The sequence below is a fragment of the Myotis myotis genome, unplaced genomic scaffold (genome assembly GCF_014108235.1).
Source record: "Myotis myotis isolate mMyoMyo1 unplaced genomic scaffold, mMyoMyo1.p scaffold_m19_p_8, whole genome shotgun sequence".
In the NCBI taxonomy this organism is placed as follows: domain Eukaryota; kingdom Metazoa; phylum Chordata; class Mammalia; order Chiroptera; family Vespertilionidae; genus Myotis; species Myotis myotis.
Genome location: NW_023416390.1, coordinates 30,075,073 through 30,091,622, shown reverse-complemented (window position 1 = coordinate 30,091,622; position 16,550 = coordinate 30,075,073). Strand labels below are relative to the sequence as shown.

The 16,550-nt window shown below is 43.4% G+C and overlaps 1 protein-coding gene across 11 annotated transcripts in view; it reads left to right on the top strand.

The window, feature by feature from the left end:
• SP110 (SP110 nuclear body protein) overlaps positions 1–16,550 on the top strand; it is a 33,489-nt gene extending 16,939 nt beyond the window's left edge. For 5 of the 11 annotated variants that reach the window (XM_036319491.1, XM_036319490.1, XM_036319489.1 and 2 more), the window contains 10 exons: positions 1,633–1,764; positions 3,805–3,873; positions 6,705–6,803; positions 7,743–7,885; positions 8,707–8,751; positions 11,858–11,973; positions 12,629–12,737; positions 13,019–13,090; positions 13,647–13,787; positions 15,363–16,550. In XM_036319491.1, coding sequence (XP_036175384.1) covers positions 1,633–1,764; positions 3,805–3,873; positions 6,705–6,803; positions 7,743–7,885; positions 8,707–8,751; positions 11,858–11,973; positions 12,629–12,737; positions 13,019–13,090; positions 13,647–13,787; positions 15,363–15,476 — 1,040 coding nt within the window. In that variant the 3' untranslated portion in view covers positions 15,477–16,550. Of the gene's footprint in view, positions 1–480; positions 562–1,632; positions 1,765–3,804; positions 3,874–6,704; positions 6,804–7,742; positions 7,886–8,706; positions 8,752–11,857; positions 11,974–12,628; positions 12,738–13,018; positions 13,091–13,646; positions 13,788–15,362 lie in introns of all 11 variants that reach the window. The other 6 variants (XM_036319495.1, XR_004969333.1, XM_036319492.1 and 3 more) reach the window with 6 other exon arrangements.

The window sequence follows — 16,550 nt, the reverse complement described above, 5'->3', positions numbered from 1 at the left end:
TCAAGAACATTCTTCAAACTGGCTTTTTTTTTTTTTCCTGGTGAGTGACAGTGCAATAACCACTCCTATGATTTGGTGACACTGCTTTGATTTGTCCTAAGGCACCAGCAGTTCTTGATCCATGTGTAGAGAGATCTCCATAGTGACAAAGCCAAAAGACACCTTATTATGAAAACAGTTTTGACCTCAAAAATCTCCTAAAAGGGTTTCCAGGACCCCTCAGGGGTTTATGACCTCACTTTGAGCCTCTGGTCCAGGGGTTCAGATGACTGCTCTCTCATTGGATGTCCTGCTGCCCTGAGTGGGAGAAACCCAGTGATGGGCACACAGGAGGGCATCATGGAGGCTCTAGAAGACATGCAACCTCCAGCCTTCAGCTGCAGGGTGTGCAAGTTTCCTCCCTGGACCTCTGCGAGATTCCCCATGAGACTTTCTAGGGCATGTTTTCTGAGATCTGAACAGAATGCCATTTTTTTTGAGAGGTCAGTAATGACACTTCAGATATGAATGAAACAAAGAGTCCCCAGGACCCACCCAGCACCCCATCAAGAATCACACAAGGTACAGATGAGGGACTGTAAGTCTCAGAGTGTGGTCTCTGGAGCCCAGATTCAGAACTGTTTTACTCTAAGCAAGCATTTCTCAGCCCTCTTTTCATTATCACTGCCCTAGGGAGCCCACTTGCATGTGTTTTTTTACCTAATCAAGAACACACACCCCCATGACATTTTAATTTCACAAAGATATTCTATATTGATTTAGGGACTGCATATATTTATTTATGCCTTATACATAAAAAAGAGTAAGATTTTCCCTCCCAGGAATCAATTTTTGGGCAGCATCACCACTACTGAGAATTCATGCACTAAGCATATTCTTGGTACTTTACTGGAAGTGCCCAAGCCTTAGATCAAGTTTTTTCTTAAGTCCCAATCTCCATGCTTCTCACATGACTTTTCTGGGAAAATTGGGAAGAGAACATCTCATCATAAACACAAACATAATAGTATAACTGGGCACAAGCAACTGATGATGTTGGCATGCGCTGGCGAACTAGTGCATGTTAATTCATTCTCACCATGGCTACTATTATGCTCATTGTAATCACTGTCCTTGGAGGGGAAAAAGCTGAACATCCTTCTGTTTGTTGATGATTTTGGTTATTAAGGATATTAACCCTCTATATTTTACTATATTGCAATTTTTTTTTTTGAATATTGTGGGGATGTTTTCTGAAGTGTGGACATTTTAAAATTTTTTAATGGTCAAATCTGTCTTTTACCTTTATGATTTCTGGCTTGAGTTTTGGCTAAGAAATATTTTATATCTAAAGCTTATAATAATCTCTCTCTATATATTTTTTAAGTCTTGAAAAACCAGGTTATAAATTTGAAAATAAAAGGCCTAACTTAAACATTAATAGTTTAGTATATCTTTATTATACTTCATTATTCAACTTTTTAAATTTCCAAGTAAAATAGAAAAACAGTAAGATAAAGTAAGGTATAGGGATGCAGGATTTCCTGACAGCGTGGAGACAGGAAGCATCAGAAGAAAGGTCACTAACAGGGGAAAGAGGAGCTTCATTAGGGACCTCAATGGAAACTACTCACAAATCACTATTTGGCCCAGGAACCACCTCACCTGTGCCTCAAATGGTGGATCAGGCAACTCAAAAGAAGAATAACTCAACCGGAAACTCAAGGGTGATGACAAGGTCCCAAAAGGCAAGGACTGAATGTGCCCAAACATCTGGACCTGAGGGTAAGGCTGGTGACAGAATCTATCATTTGAAGGCTCAGGGTGGGAGGGTTTCTCATGCAGCAGGCAGAAGGTTAGGTGGACATGAAAAGTTAATATGAGAAGAAGAAAGCAGTGTAGACAAGAAGGGCATAAAGATAGAGCAAAGATCTGTTGGTTTGAGTGGTTGTTGGAAGAAGTAAGTGTATCCCCTGGGTGCAGTTGACCTCAGCTGTACTCTCTGGACTCACATGACCACTTTCCAGTGTCTACTGTTTACATTTCTATTGGTAGAGTCACCACTGCTCCACTGAGTCTGGGGCTCCTCTCTGATTTAGGGTGACCCAGTGAGGAGAGTGTCGCCAATCCCTAAAGTGGAGACATTCTCAGTAGTATTTCTTACTAGTGGATTTCTAAAAGTGAAGTCAATTGGTCAATGAGTCTGCATATTTAAAATGAGCATATAGTGATGACCAAATAATTGCCACTTTAGGCTCCCATTAACGAGATATGGACACCCTCTTCCCTACACCTTCATCACTACTAGAAATAATAAGACTTTTCTGTGTTTGACAAATGAAAAGCATGGAATGATATTCCACCAATGTTTCTCTTTGAATTTCTTTGCACCGTGCATGTGGTTAAACATGCTGTGACAGGTTGTATTACTGCTCATAAATATTTCAGAAGATTATATATCCCTGCTCTGTGTACTCAGGGATGGCCATGTGATTTGACATGACAAAGAAGTGTGAGCTTAAGTGAGAGGGTCACTTCCAAACCAAAGCTTTAGGAGCCCTGTGTTGTCATCCTCTGCCATGGGGCCAGTGATGTTCTAGATCAGTGGTTCTCAACCTTCTGGCCCTTTAAATACAGTTCCTCATGTTGTGACCCAACCATAAAATTATTTTCGTTGCTACTTCATAACTGTAATGTTACTACTGTTATGAATCGTAATGTAAATATCTGATATGCAGGATGGTCTTAGGCGACCCCTGTGAAAGGGTCGTTCGACCACCAAAGGGGTCGCGACCCACAGGTTGAGAACCACTGTTCTAGACAGAGGCATCTCTGTCCTAGGCTCCATGAGTGTCAATGGCGCAGGACCTCATCTAACTTGTGATCAATAAACGGCATGAGGGAGAAGTAAACCTGTGTTTTTCTAAACCAGTGTTTACCAAACTTATTCTAAAAAGGGACTAATAATAAATAGTTTAGGCTTTGCTGGTCTTACAGTCTCTTTGCAGCTACTCAACACTGTCATTGTAGCACAAAAGCCACCAGAAATAAATATATATAAACAAATGGACCTGGCTGTGTTCCAATAAAACTTTATTTACAGAAACAAGCATTGAGCCAATTTGGCCCTCAGGCTGTAGTTTGATAACACCTATAAATAAACCACTGAAGTTTGGGATGATCTTAAATGACCAGAACCTATTTTTTAATAAAATTTTTATTAGAATTTTTTCTTTTAAGGATCACCTGTTCATATATGCCTTTTTTGTTAAACGTTTTTTAAATTTGAGTTAGACAAATCAGTTTATCTTTTTCAGTATGGTTTATGCCAGAGTTTTACAAAGTTGGTGTTCTTGGCCTCTACCAATCAGAGGCCAATAGCACTTGCCTCCCAGTCATGACAAAAAAAAAAAAAAAAAGTCCCAACATGCCATATAGCCCCTGGATGGCAAAATCACCCAGCATTGAGAATCACTGCTTTATGCCCTGTACTTCTGCCTTAAAAAGCCTTTCCTATATAATATGTAAAAGGCTAACCCTTTATTAACTCTTAATATTTGTATTAAATGTATATATACACATTATTATACATATTACTATATATAATAATTTGACATGTTGACTTCTGTAATATTTTAGCCTTCCTACCTATTAACATGAGCTTGCTATTTTTACTTGGTCAGTGCTATGATTTTCCTTTCATAAGAATTCATATCTGTCTTTCTCCAAATTGAAATAAAGACAAGAAATATTACTTCGATGTAGTTGACATATAAAGCATGTAAATGTATGTTTCCAATTATAATTGACTATTTTTTTTTTTAGAAAAGAAAAGAAAAAAGGATGTCTGTTCAAGTTCAACAATAAGTGGTCAGAAAAATATTCCCCAAAAGGGTAAGTGAGGCAGAGACTTGCCCTCTGGTGACCCAGGGCCCAGGCCTGCTGCTGAAAGCTCCATTCTCCCTCTCCTCCTCCGCATTCCCTCCCACTGTCTTCGTCCTCCTTGTCCTCCTCCTCCTCCTAGGGCTCTTCTCCACTCCAACTAGGTGCCACAGGTGACACACTCCCAGTGAATGACGTAAGGAGTGGTGCCCCACTGCCCACCCAATCTGTCCACCTTGTGCCCTGGCAACCACTTTTCAACACAGTACCTATAGAGACCCAAAAACGATAAGGAAAAATGACCGAACACACAAGTCCAATTTAATATAAAAATCTACTTTCTTCATTCTAGGAATTGGTGAAAACCCTAATCTAAGCAAAGCCGAGCGAGTTCTCATTTCTGGTGGGACCGATTTTCTCTTCCTGAGTTAGTCAGGAGTGCAGATCTGGTCTCTGTGGGCCAGGCTCTGCTTTGCTTCTGTCCTCCTGAACTCTTGTGCCTCCTGGGTGGCCTGTCCTCCCCTCCTCCTCCTCCTTTCTCTTCTCCTCCTCTTCCTATATCACTTTTCTTCTGCTTTTATAACTTACTTCTTCAGCATTCTTTCTTGTCTCTCTCTCCTTCCTCTCTGGCACAAGCAACATTGGTCTTTTTAGTCCCATTAACTTAATATTAAAGTATAGCAGGTGCTATTCAAAGCGGGGTCTACAGACTGGTGCCACCTACAAGCCTGTTTGTTGCAGGTCTGCAGAGCTTGTGCACCAACTGTGACACTGAACACACTGTTTTTGTGGCCAGACCTACCCAGTGGAGGGAGCAGTGCACTGATTTTTATCCTGGTCAAGCCCCTGTCTCATCACAGGCCACATGCTGAGTAGCACTGGTGTGATGTGTTTAAGGACAAATGCACGCACCATAGCTGGACAGCTTGAGGAATTAACACAAAGCAAGAGCCCCTATGTACCCAGCACCAAGTCAAGAAATAGAACATAATCCAATCCCTACCTATACCCGTTGGGTGGCCACCAGCCTGATTTCTCAACACATAGGTTCCTTTGTCCCTGCTATTCAGGGCCTGCTCGGTGTGTGTCCCCCGCTCCCCCCAACACACACATACACACACGCTCCCTCATCCCCATCCCTCCCTTTGCTATACATCCTCAGGCCTCACCTTGACTAGAGCATTCTCCACCCTGCAGGCAGGAGTGGGCTTCCTGTATTTTTTTCTCTCTGGTACTTATCACAACTGTAATTAACTGTCTGTGTAGGTTCTGTTCACTGTGTGAAAGTCAAATGAAGTCAGTAAGTGGGTCAGTCTTGCTCTTTCCCCTGTGCCTCACACATTTTATGCTTAAGTAACTGTCAAGTCATCAAAACCTTAATCATTCTTCCTCATCAAGGATGAATACCAACAACATCAGGGCCTCCATTTACCCATATGATGCCCCTGTGAGCTAGGAAAGGGTGCTCCTTCCTCAATCATGTTCCCCACGCCTCTCAGAGCTGATTCCTGAAGCCACGGCCTTTTCTGCCCTCTGCTGGAAGCTTGCTGTAGGAAGTGTACAGATGGATTCTGCCTTGGATGCAAATCAGATCCCCGCTCCAAGGTGGAGTCCTTGCTCAGTGCACAACCCACACAACCTTATACAGAGGCCCTGACAACAATATAAGTGTGTTCATCACTTTACAATTGTCAAATCACTTTGCTCTACATTTTATCATTTAACCTTCAAGTAAGTATGATTCAACTCATTTTATAGTTAATTAGAACAGAAAAAAACTTGCGTGAGCTAAAAACCTAGGTGTTCAAATTTCAAGTTCTTCATTTTTTACAAAAAAAAAAAAAAAATCCCTGGTCTTTTTAGAAAACACTAGTGTAGGCAAGAATCCAGGCAAACACTGACAGTCCCCACCAGCATCAGCTTCTCCTGCCTCCTTAACATTTCCACCCTGGCTGTGCCTTCTGAGTTAACAGTGTCCCTGTATTGTTATCAATTATATATTAGAGAGTCTTGTTGAGGCCCTTTGGATGGCATGGGAAGAACATTAGACTAGATGGTATGTCTGGATCCCAAAGCCAGTTGCCCCTCGTGAAATGTGGTGACCACTAGGAATTCTCTCTGGATCTAAGTCTGCATCCCACCTATAAAACGGGATCATCGTTGCCTTCCCTGTTTCACAGATTGTTGTGAAAATGAACAGTACAATGTGTGTGCTGATCATAAAGCTCCCAGATCTTTCCCCAGGTAGTGTCTTTCCATATAATTTTCACCTAGTGCCCTTTCCCTATGTTCTGTAAGAATTCCTGGAGTTAGTCTTCCCGTTGTTAATTGTTTTGGTTTTCTTTTCTTTTCTTTTTTTTCCCCCCATTCTGCTCTTCCTTCTCTCTGTGAGGCTTTTCTTTTCATTTCCTCCACAGTGCTTTCTGTTTACGTGGACTCTCTTTGTTTTCTAATTGCTCACTTTCATAGCAGGCTCCTCCTATTGGCTCACAGTTTCTAATGGTGACCTAATCCACATTGGAGCGCTCCAGGCAGGGTTCCACCCTTAAAGGCCTTGTTTGCTGAAATAAGTGAGGAAGGCTGAGCCAGACACAAGATTTGGGGGAATACTTCAGAAAGTTGTTTCCCTCCCTTAGTGACAGGTTTGTCGTTTCTGAAGTACTGGGGACACAAGGTCCCTATGACTCAGTGAGCTGCCTGTGCCAGGTAAAGGAAGGTGTGCTGCTTATGGGAAGGAGGATGAGAGAGAGAGAGAGAGAGAGAGAGAGAGAGAGAGAGAGAGAGAGAGAGAGAGAGAGAGAATAAGGATTGAGTAACAAACTGTGCTCTTCGTCCACTTTCAGAAAAACCCAAAGATGATACTGTGGATTTTCAGTCTCCTACACTTCCTGTGACCTGTGGTGGGGAGATGGGGATTTTACATAAGGAGAAAATGGAAAAAGGTGAGTTCCTTGATATTCTGCTCTTTGGAATCCCTAGACTAGGAGTGGGGGTTGTCCAGACTGCAGGTCATATAAGGCCTGAAAAATCATTTGGTCTGGCCCTACCAAGGCATTAGGGCTGAATTAATTCAGTGGTGATTGACCAAAAATAGCAGGCTAACTTTTTAAAAAAATATATTTTATTGATTTTTCAGAGAGGAAGAGAGAGGGATAGAGAGTTAGAAACATCGATGAGAGAGAAACATCGATCAGCTGCCTCCTGTACACTCCCTACTGGGGATGTGCCCACAACCCGGGTACATGCCCTTGACGAATCGAACCTGGGACCCTTGAGTCCGCAGGCCAACGCTCTGTCCACTGAGCCAAACCGGTTAGGGCTAGCAGGCTAACTTTTAAGTTGATAATTTTGTATGGCCCTCGAATGATGTCATAAATATCCAAATGGTCCTTGGCAGAAAAAAGGATCCCTGCCCCTGCCCCTGCCCCTGCCCTAACCAAGGAATCACAAGAAGGGAGGAACGTACCCAGGTGTGTGATTGTTCAGGAAATGAGCCCTGCAAACCAGGCTGCAGAATAAAAGGGGGAAAAGTGTTTGTTAAAAAGGAATTTTCAAACTTTTCCTTGCTGTGGTACACCTGTCGGCCACTCCCCCAAAGGAGTCATCCATCCACGGACTCTAGGACACTGATCACCATGTCCTTGCCACATGAAGATGTCACATAAAATGCCAATTCTCTCCCAACCCCTCACCACTCTGGCAGGTTTTAGGGCTTCCTTCAGTCTGAGAGGGAAGGAACCCAGAGTCCCTGCTACTGGTTCTGCCTCCCGGGGAGTCTCCCTGAACCCAGAAAGGTAGAACACCACAATCTGAGGGTTGGAGTTTAGGGTGAATTCAGAGGATAGAAGTAGATGGTGGGATGGGCTGTCTTTGTTTTATAGGATCCTCAGAGAAGTGCATTCAGAATGAGGAGGGAGTTTGGTTCACACCAAGAGAATTTGAAATTAAAGGAAGAGGAACAAAATCAAAGGACTGGAAGCGGAATGTGCGTTGCAAAGGACAGACCCTACAACAGCTGATGGAGGTATTATAAGGACAAGGGGCAGATAGGTGATGGGTTTAATTCCTTGAAGGATAAGGGAAATGTCAATAACAGAAGTGTGAAGAAATTCCCATTAGGATTCCACAGCATGATTGAGAAAGAGGTAAACCTTAGTAAAAAAAAAAAAAAAAAAAAAGATGTGTGTGATAAAGCTAAAAATGCAGATTGGTGCTGATAGAGACGAACTTTAAGAGCAAGCAAAGGATATTGAAGTCAGGAGAGATTTAAGTAGCTTTCCCTGGTGGTATTAGGTAGGGTTGGCTAGAAGGAAACTGGATGAAAACAGACCTCAGCCATAGCTTCCCAGTGTCCTCCACCCACTAAACGCTCCTCAAGACACTGTTCCATCTGGACCCCTCATTGAAATGTTTCCAGCCCATTCTGTCCACGGTCAGTCTCTCCTCTGTACCTCCCAGCACACTATTCCATCCCGGGAGCAACACACTAAGGTCCTAGTGATCCCAGCACAAAGCCTCTCAATTACACTCAGAAATTATCATGGGGATGAAACCACAGGATTTTATCTAAAGAGGAAGAAATGCAAATGAAAAGAAGTGGGTGGGGAAGGGACTGAGAAAAAAAGACTGACAGGTCTTGGATTTGAGTAATAGGGGAAAATGATTTTATCAAGTCCAGAAGAAGAACTGATTGGAGAAAGGAGCTCATTTTTCTTTTAAACACCTAGGATTTGAGACCCAGTAGGATGCCCAGGTACAAATATTCACTAGGAAGTGAAAACTTTGATAACTACAAAAGAAAAGTCTCCAGAATAACCTAATTCATTGATCTCTTCTCTCTTTCAGAAAGGACTTTTGTACTGTCCTTCAAGAATAAGTCTCAAGAGAGAGGTAAATAGAAAGTGAATTTCTACCACATTTTTAATCACCAAGTTGCCAACTTTTCATGTTCAAAGGCTCATCCTTGAATCCTGGAGTTTCCCAGCTCTGAGTGACCTTCACATTTAGACCCTGCGTCTTCATGTTGACTGTTTTAGTGTTCTGATACCTGTACATGCCACCATTATTTTCAGAGCTGATTTGAGAGAAGGGGGAAAATAACTCTTTAGAATAAAGATCAGGACAAGAGCCGATGATGTATATGTTGTAAACAAAGATCTGAATATTTGGATGGTGGCAAACACAGGGTGTTAGAAATTGAGTGCTCTAGTTTGAAAAGTAAATATGGTGTTGAAATAGATAAGAACAGAAAGGGAAAGATGATCATCCTTGATTGAGCACTAAGTCATCCTAACTCAACATACTTTTTACCAAGTGCATCAGAATGGAAGAATGTGTTTGAACTAAGCTTTGTGTCTGCAGAGCCTCCCTCCAGGTGAAAATGGCAGTCCATTGGCTATACCAGTTGCTTTTCCTTAGCCTTCTTTACTTGTTTAGATGCCTCCTCCAGACACAAGTCCCATTCATGGGCTTCTCATTAGATCTGAGCCTCCAGCAGAGGCAATGGTGTCACTCCCATCTTGCCCTGTAGGCTAGCTTGACCCTTGGCTGGCTCCATTCAAAGTGTGTGAAACAATGGTCCCCCAAAGCCATTTCTTGTATAAGCTGTCTTTTCCATCCTGATTTGAAACACCTTGATATGTACAGGATGCTCATTGTAATAGCAAAAAAAAAAATTAGGGAAGACTACAAATATCCATCAGTATTATAAAATAACCTAAGAGATCTACAGAATGGTATTTTTTAAATGCATAGGTGAAGATTCATCCTTCACTCAATGGAAAACCACACACAGGTTTTGAGGTCAGGAAAGCTTTGGAAACTCAGACTTGTAGTAATATGTTTTGTTTATGTAAATATATAAGTCTATTCCTTTAAAAAAATCTAAAAGAACTAGCTATTATGGGACAGGATTATAGGGGAAATTTGCTTTCCATATTACACATTTATGTACATGTGGAAATTTTTGTAACCAGAAAAAAAACAACAATAAAGATATTTAAAATCCAGATCATTAATTCATGGCCCCAACATTATAGTTTCTTCTTGCTCGTACGTAGTGCCACATGTCAGCGCATGATAGCCAGGAGTTCACTTGACCCGACCTTCCATCCCACCTAGAAGGAGCCACATTGGGATAATGAGAATGAAGTCTGGTTCTGACTTCAAATAGACTAACACAGGCCTTTCCCTGGCCCCATCACTCTAGACTTCACTGTTGCTCTGCAGTAGACCAAGTCCCACTGGTGTGGAACTCTGTACGTGTGTACCATCAAGACACCTGATGCCAGTACTGCAAACGTGTTTTGTGGCTTCCCACAATGGGTGGTTGATGCAGAGTCCTGGCTCAGAGCTTGTGAGAGCCTCCATCTCCAAGGGCCTAGTGTACAGGCAATAGTTGCTACTATATGGGAATGTAGTGTGGGGCTGAGGAGGACAGTTAACAATAGGGTGAGGATTCTCCTGCTGGGGCAGGGCCTATATGGTTTGGACTTTCTCCTAGGGCTGAGAGAAGGAACCCATAGCTTTAAAAAAATATATTAGTAAGCCCATAGCTTTCTTATCAACTTGCACAAATATGGCAAGAGGGTAAGAGGGAGGGTGGGGCTTGAAACTATCAGTGGTCATCACAAAAACCAGAGTCAGACTCTTTTTAGAGATTATGGGGTTGAGGAATTTTATGTCCTTTCTCTGTTATTTTTCTATCATATCATGTGTGCTTGAAACAATTTCACTCCAGAGTATATGGGGGAGGGGGGTGCTGGTGGCTCAGGACTCTGGATCCAATTAGAGTCTTAACTAGGAAGAGTGGGTAAGTCTAGGCTACCTTGAAATCTGCACCCTGGTCCAGAGCAGGCCAGGCATCCGGTCAGAGAGCAAGAATGGCCATGGAGTATCAACCCCAAGGACAAAGAAAAGCAGACTGGAGAATTCAAGATGGGAAGGCCAGAAAGATCCACCGGACTTCAGGGTTCAGGGTGGAGGGATCCCTCATAATGAAGTACTGGGGCCCAGTCAATGGAGGGAGCTGCTGAGAAGCCTCTTCTCAGTTACAAGAGAGATGAACACCATCCCCAAATCAAAGGGAATTTTCACTCTGGCTGAGTGGCCGGTGTTGAGAACTGAAAAACATTTCCCTCGGTAAGCCTTTACCCAGGTCCTCATGCTTGTATTGTGGATAGTTGAGGGTAGTGGCCTGTTCCAGCCCCTTGGATCCTTTCCTCCAACTCCTGGTAATCTGTTTCCTACCTTTTTACCTCCCGCCATCTGTCTGGGGAGGACAGTGCCACAGATGGGCATAGAAGGATGAATGCCACTTCCTGGCTCCTACCTTCAGCACAGAGAAAGTGGTCTCTTGTCCATGTGGAGCCCATGCTGTCTGTCTGGGGTGGGGGTGGGGGGGGAGTGGGGCACCAGTAGCAGAACCAGTGCTTTACTCAGCAGTGAAGATGGTGTTCCTCACCTAAATCACTTGCAGAATTTACTGGATCCCATTTTAAAGCCAGAAGAAAGATCCATATGAGTCTCAAGCCCACACAATGACCCATTGCACAGCATCTCTTTGTGTGCTTCTGTCTGTCAGCCATAGCCTTAGGGAAAGTTCTGAGTGGCCCACAGGCTTGCCTGGGATGGCACCCAGCAGGTGGGAACAGCTCTGACCCCAGGTAGGCCTGAGTGCCAGTCTGGCTCAAGTACTAAATTGCTTCCCAGACTTGTAAAAGGAGGGAGTTGCCTACAGCCGTGTCTTCTCAAATTTCACATACCAACCACCTGGGATTCTTTAGAATGCAGGTTTGATTCAGTAGGTCTGTGTTTCTAACCAGCCCCCTGACGACGCTAAGGCCACTGGTCCTCAAACCATACTGTGTAGAAAAGGCTTCCATGACCTTCCAGTCCCTTCCGGGACAGGCAAGGACAGTGTGTCCCAGAGCCCCACAGTGTTAGTGCTCAGCGGATCTTGCTGATGCCAGGCATGCCCGCATTATCTCCTTTCCAGTGGGAAAACTCAAATGAATGTGAGGTGTGCTGCGGAGAGGGACAGCTGCTCTGCTGTGATGCCTGTCCACGAGCCTTTCATGAGGACTGTCACATCCCACCCATGGAAGCTAAAAGGTTAGTGAGACGCAGCAGCCTCATGAACACCCTTTTCTGGGTTCTGCCTCTCGTCCCTCAGTTCCAGAGGGAAGAGCAGGCCCCATAAGCATGGTGGGCACAGGTATACTCAGAGCAACCTGATGGGGCACATCCTCTGTCCCCTCTGGTGTCAGTGACAGCCTGTGTCTGTGAGGCTAGGCTGCCACTAACCCAGGGAGATGTCCTCTCCTAGGTTTGCAGCACAGACTCCTGTCCAAGGGGGTGGAGATGTGGTCAGTGGTCTGTGCTCTGTGCTTATTCAGAAAAGGCAGGAAACATGGCCTGGTTCCCTCATTTTGCTACATTCTCGAAGGGCTAATGGGGCCCAAGGCCCCCAGGGGTTAAGGCCCAGCCTCCGACACTCAGGGCTCCTTGTGCTCCAGCAGCTCAGACAGGGAAAGGAGAGCCCACCACTCACCCTGATACCACCTTCCATCCATTGACCCCCAGTTGCTACCCTCAATGGAAAGAGGGTCATCAGGTCACACCCCACCTAGGGGTCTTGTAGACTGGGAAGTGTCCCCTTCAAGCTTTGGCTGTGCCCACCAGCCACTGCAAGGAGGAACAGTGGCAGCCTTAGGAATTGTGGCTGTTTCTGAGGTCTTGCCTTGCTCACCTATGCCGAACCTCCCAGGAGCCCATGGAGTTGCACCTTCTGCAGGATGAAGGAGTCTTCAGGAAGTCAGCAGTATCTCAGGGGATCTGAGGTCCTGACGAGGCAGATGGGGCCTGAGGAGCAGCTGGTGAGTCAGATTCAAACCCCAAGATCTCTCCTTTCTGCTCACATGTGAGAAGTCAACAGTCACAGGCTCAGGGGACGGGCACCTAAGGGTGTCTGGCTTCAGAGGACCATAATTCAGTGCCCAAAAATGGAGTCTGAACAGAATTGAACCCACTTCAGGACACTGACAAATACGGTTGGAGGGCCTGTGTGTCTGCCTGCGCATGCATGCTTGTCTGGACAAGGCTCTCTCCGCTGTCTACCTGCTGCATTTCCCTTTAAAACTCTCTTGATGTTTTACAGAAATGTGAGTTCCTCCTCTTGAAGGCCTACTGTCACCCACAAAGTGCCTTTTTTGCAAAGATCCCACGTAATGTAAGTGTCACATTGGATGATTCTCATCCTCCAGTCATCTCTCTGGTGAAAAACTCAATCTGGAAACCCGGAATATGGGTCCTGCAGAGGCTACTGTCTGCAGGGACAGAACCTTTAGCTGCAGATGCTGGAGTGGGACCAACTCCACCCCACTATGCTAGCTTCATCTCCCTTGGGTCCTAGTTTTACCATCTCTACAGGGCAATGTCTTTCTTAAGGATAGCTTACAGATTAAGAGCTCAAACTCAGGAGCCAAACTATGAGTTCAAGTCCCAGCTCTACCACTTTTTTGCTGTGACATCTTAGATAAGTTACTTAACCTCTCTTAAGCTCCCTCAGTTTCCTCATCTGTAAAATGGTAGTTATTATAGTACCTATCTCATAGGGTTGTTGTGGCATGTTATTACCATGGCAGTTCTCAGAACAAAGCCTGGCATCTAGGTGTCAGATGGTATTATCATTACCCTAGAAATAAAGACTTGCCTTATATTTAAGTTGGATCCATCCCGTCATGATGGCTGTGCTGACATCATCCCTTTGATGACTTTGTCCCTAGATCCGAGATTATGCCGAGCCCTTTAAGGAAGCCATGTGGTTGGACTTGGTGAAGGAAAGGCTGACTGAGAAAGTGTATACAGTGGAATGGTTTGTACGGGACATACGCCTGATCTTTCACAACCATAAAACTTTTTACAAGGTGAAGTAGAAAGGACATGTCCTGCTTCCTTCTCACATCCTTTCTACTTTCCCCTAATTCCTGGGATGACAAAATTTTGCAAGAATTGTCCTCAGAAGACTAGGATTACAGGACTGAATGTCAAAAAGAGCCACACGCAGGACAGGGAAGGGTCCTTGTAAACGGTGCCTGAAAAAAATCCACCTCAGTTCCCAGACTGGCAGGCTGCTCCCACTGAAACAGTCCATTCCCCCCAGCCTCCTTGTTCAAACTGAGAAGAAGGGCAATTTATGTTTCCATTATTCTTCATGCCCCAGGAATATAGAAATAGATGAGTTAATTAAACAAGATGAAATAAATTAAACTTCTAGAATGCGCATGCTTGGACTTACGACACCCAAATTTCCCAGTGAACTTAAACATCATCCAAAATTGTCCTCAGCTCTTATTGTCTTCCACCTTCCTTTGTAGGGAGAGACAATTAGCCGGAGTATTTTTCAATTTAAATCTTCATTGTTGAAAGTATTATATATGTACCCCCTTTTTTCCCAATTGGCCCCTTCTACCCCTACCCCTTCCCCAAGACATCATTAACTTTGGTTTCTTGAGTATCTCCTGGTTTTTACTCTAACTTGTACAGACATTTTTGGGGAGGTAGCTAAGGAAGATTCTCACCTTCACCCAGCCTCCCTCCCTCCTGCATGCCACAATTAAGCATGTTCATAAGCCACAAATTGTGTCTATACATGGAGCTGGAGGTAGCAGAGTGGACCTGGGAATGCCTTCACGCCTGACAGTCTTAGCCTTGGAGAACAGGAGGTTCATCTTTCCTTCAAAGAGTGGGCTTTCAAGAAATGCCTTTACTTTACCTACCAGTACGTAACACCAATATTTGGCTTCGCAGTGGTCAGAATCAGCTCTTCAGTGCAGACCACCTGTCAGGTCCAAGTTACCAACCAGGCAGAGTCTCATCCATTTCCGTGTAGCAGCAGCATCTCCCCACCCATTCTGTCTGAGTGCTGGAGTGATTGAATGGTTCTAATCCAATGTCCTTAGATTGTAGGCAGTGGGAACAGCATCAGGTGTCTGACTGGTGGGGTCAGACCAAACCTGGGTTCAGCATCCTGGGTACTTGGGTTCTGGCTAGGAAAGAATTCAGAGCCAAGGCCCAAACTGTAAGAGAACCTTTATTTGGTAAATCATAGAGGTAGAAGAAGTAATCCTGAAAGAAATGGGCTTAGGAAACATGTTCTAGAGATAAAGGAGGGGCCCTTGGAGCTAAGGAGTGAGAAAGCAATTGGTAAGGTGCCTGGGGTAGGGGAGAGGAGGGGGACAGAAAGGAAAGGCACGGGTTGCGCAAGCTCCTGGAAGGGAGAGCGCATTGGTTCCTCCTTCCTAAGGATTTTAAGGGAGAAGATTTTAGGGGAGGCCCAGGGAAAGATCTCTTCTAGAAGTAATCCACTGCATTTGTTTTTTAGAGATGGCCTTATTTAGGTCTTATTTTATTCTTTCCATTTTGAATACTTTCATATTATTTTTGCCTATATTTCTTTATTTCTCTCTTCATATCTGTGCATTTGCTGTTTTCTCTTTCAGGCTTCTGCTTTGGGCCAGATAGGACTGGATTTAGAGGCAAAATTTGAAAAGGATCTCAAAGAAGTGCTTATTTTTCATGGAGCCAGTGAGAACAGTCTCCAGGCTCCTCCTTGACCCCATTCTGGAAGGACTGAGGCACCTCCACTTCAGGATTCAGATGATGTGACCTTGGTCATCCTTAGATTGCCAGTGAGTCTGGGAGGTGATTAGTTGTCCCCTTGACTCAAATCCAGGCCCTTCATAGCATCATCACACCTTCTACCTCCTTTTTTTGCAACTAAAAAATTATACCTCACACTTAAAAAATTGAATACTTCTTTAATACCATTAAATAGCCATCATAGTTCACATTCTCCCCATTTCTTATAAATCATTTTACAATTGATTTGTTTCAATCAAGATTCAAACAAGTTCCACACACTGCATTTGGCTACTCTGTGTCTTAAGTCCCTTTCTATTCTGTAAGTTTGCCAACTTTATTCCCTGCCATCTATTCATTGGAGAGCCTGGGGCTCTTAACCTATAATTTTTTTCATATTCTGGGCTTTTGTACACTCATACCACTATGAAAAATTTATTAAGTTGAATTCTAAGTTTGTATGGAATCTATTTTTGTTTGTTACATATTTAATATACCATTGCAGATAGTATTTTTTTTTTAGGATTTCACATTTGTATTTATAAATGAGATTGGTCTATAAATTTTTGTATTTTGCCATAGGTAGGCATAGGGTTATCCTTACTTGGTAAAATAACTCATAAGACTTTCTACCACTTTATATGTTCTGGAATAACATATAGTGTTTTAAAGTCATAAAATTATATAGTCTAGAGTCCTTTAGAGAGGAACTATGACTATTTTCTCTGTTGTTTTTTTTTCATGATTAAACTATTCAGATATTCTATTGCTTTTTTAAATCAGTTCAACTTTTATATTTTTCTAAGAAGTAATCCATTGCATTTGTTTTTTTTTTATAGCCGGCCTTATTTAAGTCTCAACTTATTCTTTCCATTTTGAATACTTTCTCTCTTTTTTTTTGGCCTGTATTTCTTTATTTTTATCTTCTATTCTGGAAGCATTGTAACAGTTTTTAGTTCTTCTAATACTTACCTGAAAGTTTTCCAAGTGTATTGAAATGTTTGTTTTAAATGCCAGAGCCAAAAATAAAATACCTTTAATGTGCCACA